The following is a 3,668-nucleotide window of genomic DNA, read 5'->3' as shown; positions in this document are numbered from 1 at the left end:
GGGGCTGGGAAAGTGGGTGGGGGTCAGGGGGGTGCAGGCAAGGGATGGGGCCTGGTGGGGGGTCTGCCCATGGTTTCCTCCCCTACTTACCGGCACGGACTCTGGGTCCAGATCCCTGTGGTGGCAAGTGGGGACTAACTGAATCTCCGAATCTTTTCTAAATCAATTTGGAGAGCTTCAAATCGATTCAGACCCTTTTACTGGTCTCCCGATTCGATTTGGATTCAGAGATTTGGCCACCGAATTGGGCTGAATCTCCTCCAAATCGAATCAGCACCTGAAGCTTTGTACAACCCTACTAATAACCCCTGGGTGAACCCATGCCCTAGCAGCTAGGGCTCTGCCGACCCCGAATCCTGTACTTCAGTGCTTAGCATGTCCCACCCCCTCCCAATCCCACTGTCCAACACACAAAAATAGCTAGCTCCATATTTGCTAACACTGCTACGTCAGCTTCTATTCCACAGTGCTTGTTTAAAAAGACTGAAGACCAAATACTTTTTTTTTTTCTTAAATTATCATCCTTGTTGCAAATATAATACATTACCAGGGATGAACTTAATTATTTCAACCAATTCTTTGCTTAACATTACACCAATGAAAATCTTAGACATTAGCAATCAGACAGCTCTGGAAGTATCCTATGGCACCAGGATGAGAAGTGTCTTCATACTTTTTCCTCAATTCTATTTTCTTCCCTTCCTTATTGGATGTTTTTTGAAGCAATTTTGTTTTTAATAAACACTTTTAACAAATACTGAAATAGCTATTGTACTGAGCCTGCATCCCAATTTCACCACAGAAAACATACAGGAGCCAGCAGGAAGTTCCTTCCCCTACTGTTTCAATCACTGTTTCCCATTTCTTACCATCTGTTAAAGGGCCACTTCTAGATTATTCATTCACGAAGGAAATACATTCTTTACCGATGGATGGGGCTAAATAAGATTTGCAATACAAATGTCAAAACTCCAAAAATTGATGACCATCCCCATAAAGCTATTTCACAAGAAGGCACTGAACGGTCACTGCTAGAAACAACTTTACTATCCTAGAAATTAATGTAGAATTGAAGGCATCACATTTAATTTCCAGTCCCGAATATTCCATGATCCCTGCTCAAAAGCTTTCCCCTCCTCCCTTGCAGGGATAACCCTAAAGTTTTTAAAACATCTCAATACTTTGCTTCTTTGCCACTCATCTAGTGTGAATTTCCCAAAAGATTTCTTAGGATGAGAGTTCAGCATTCCTGTTGATTCCATCCACACAAAGATCAATTTCAATATAAAAACATGAAGAAGTACATAAGCATTCCTAGAAAACAGAATTTAAATGGATTTCAGCAGCTTAACCCACAAACACTGGTATCTTTCAGACTGCCAGCCAAGCAGCTGGTTAGGAGGAACAAACCACAAACTTAGAGACTTCATATATATTTGAACCAGAAACTGTCCAACTTAAATTGTACAAGGTCTGATCTCTCCCTCTCCTTACTGGTAGGAGATTTGAGAACCTGATCCAAAGGCCCCTGGAATGAAAGAAGAGTCCCCAAGACTTCAATGGAATTCTTGGCCAAGTGGCATGAGTTAGTCTATACCAAATTCAGAAAAATTCTGGGATGACCAACTGGGCAATGCTCTCTTTGTACACCAGAATTATTTTGAAAGCCACAAAACGTACTTCCTCAATTTCCCTCACAAAAGGCAGTTAAAGTGCTATGCCAAAAAAATGCACATCCCTTGCTCCCAGCAGTTCAACAGAATTCTTCTTGTGTAGAAATGCTATGCTTTTTCACCCAGACTAGAGGTTTATATTACTACAGCATGATCACCATCTTTCCATTCCTTTGTCTATACAGTGAGCCCTTTTTATTTTTGGCAGAAAAAGTTTTGCAGAGCTCTGGAAATAATCAAGAAAAAACAATTTGCAAGGTAGGTTCATTTCATCAAGTTAGCTCTGGAGGATCAGTGCTGCACTATGGCAACCCAAGAAACCCCAATAATGCTGTCATCCATTTCTCAGGCAGTTGTCAATGGCAAGTATACTGGCAAATCTCTGATTACTGAGTTGTCACAAGCTTTACAATCATGCTAATGATGCGAGATCCCCGGGGGCATGTACATAAATCCATGCTGGGATTCTTGATTTTGTCCTGAAGGAGCTGATCAAGTTCACAACGTAGTTCTTTCACCAATTCAGCCACCTGAGTGAGAAAAGTACACACACACACACACACACACACACACACACACACACACACACACACACACACACACACAAGCTTAATAAAATAATAGGAACCTTCTGCACGGTGACCATTACAGATGCAAGGAAGGTTTGAAGTCCTTCCTCATTTCATTACCTGATGCGAGGCTGCTGCAAAACGAATCCAGCCATCATCAAGAGAAATGATAAACTCTCCTCTTTGCAGCTGTACATGAACCTGCCCTCCACCGAACAAGACTAGTGGGTACACCGACACCATGCTGCAGTCACGGACAAATACACGGCTGGTCTTGATCTTCTCGTGATACACCAGGTATGGGCTGTCAAAGTGTTTTGTCTGGACGACCGGAGCCCGATGGTTGAAGAAAGAGAAGTGTAAGAACATGGATTTTGTTAATGATACTGAGCACATAATTTACTCCATTAAGAAATAAACCCAATTCCCATTCACTTGCCAATATGGGTCCATGTGCTACCTCTAGCTCCTTGACCTAGACAGTTGTTAAGTGGGCCTCAAACCACAGTAGAGGCAGGAGAATACATTAGTTTTGCTTGCTCTCTCCCTTGGGCTTACACTATTAGTTTAGGGGTGCTCATGTTCTACATACTGTACTAGATGCTACGGAGGCTGTTTTGTATGATGGGCTCTGGCAACCAGGACAATTAAAAAAGGCTGAACACACAGTACATTCCTCAGTGCAGATGCTCATCAGAGACCTGTCTAGAGTTATTGCTGGCTTCTTCTGGTGCAGGGACCAAATGGCATTCATTTGCACTTCTAAAACTCGCTACTCAACATACATCACCCCCACATCCAATCTAATCCTGTCCCCCCGGCCTCCCAGTGCCCTAGCAATGATGCCAGTCACCTGTCCCTCATCTATTTCATCAGTGCCTGCCCCACTTCTGCCCTGTCCCAAGTTTGCAGCATGCCCTCCTTGCACTGGTCCTTTGTGCCACTTTCTCCCCTCTTTTTTCACCTCCGCAATGCAGTCCAGAGGTAAAAAAAAACAATTGATGCTGCTGCCTGGGGTTTCCTCTCCCCTGCATAGGGTACAGAGGAGATTTTTCTGTGAAGTTTTAGTTCCTTCATATGATCTTTTAGAGTAGAAGTGATGAGCCAGGAAAGATTTATAAATAGTTCAACAGCTTTACAATGCCAATATACCTTTAATGATGTAAAATTGATTTTAACAGATAATTCGCACACTATTAAAACAGGGAATTTAGAGAGGGAGGGGTTTGAGTTCAGTCTTTGGAGAAGATCAGTTACATGAAAGAAGGGACCAGCACCCTATTGGTTTCCCCAGTGAAATCTGGTCACTTATGTCAGAGTCCACACACTGCTATCTATTAGTGACTTCGTGATTGAGTGAGCACTAGGTAATAAAATCTTAAGAGTTCATAAGTGCTCTTCATATTCTGCCACCCCTAATTAGGGG

The 3,668-nt window shown here is 42.7% G+C and overlaps 1 protein-coding gene across 6 annotated transcripts in view; it reads right to left on the bottom strand.

Annotated features, from left to right (window-relative positions):
• The window catches only part of DHX57 (DExH-box helicase 57), a 49,806-nt gene that overhangs the window by 7,078 nt on the left and 39,060 nt on the right, over positions 1-3,668 (bottom strand). For 4 of the 6 annotated variants that reach the window (XM_025205709.1, XM_025205708.1, XM_025205713.1 and 1 more), the window contains 2 exons: positions 2,363-2,563; positions 499-2,203 (listed from right to left, as the gene is read on the bottom strand). In XM_025205709.1, the coding sequence (XP_025061494.1) occupies positions 2,060-2,203; positions 2,363-2,563 (345 nt within the window). In that variant the 3' untranslated portion in view covers positions 499-2,059. Of the gene's footprint in view, positions 1-498; positions 2,204-2,362; positions 2,564-3,668 lie in introns of those variants that run through there. The other 2 variants (XM_025205710.1, XM_025205711.1) reach the window with 1 other exon arrangement.

This window comes from Alligator sinensis, unplaced genomic scaffold, assembly GCF_000455745.1.
Source record: "Alligator sinensis unplaced genomic scaffold, ASM45574v1 scaffold794_1, whole genome shotgun sequence".
NCBI lineage: Eukaryota > Metazoa > Chordata > Crocodylia > Alligatoridae > Alligator > Alligator sinensis.
Note: the sequence above shows the minus strand (reverse complement) of the source record. Positions and strands in the feature narration are given on the sequence as shown.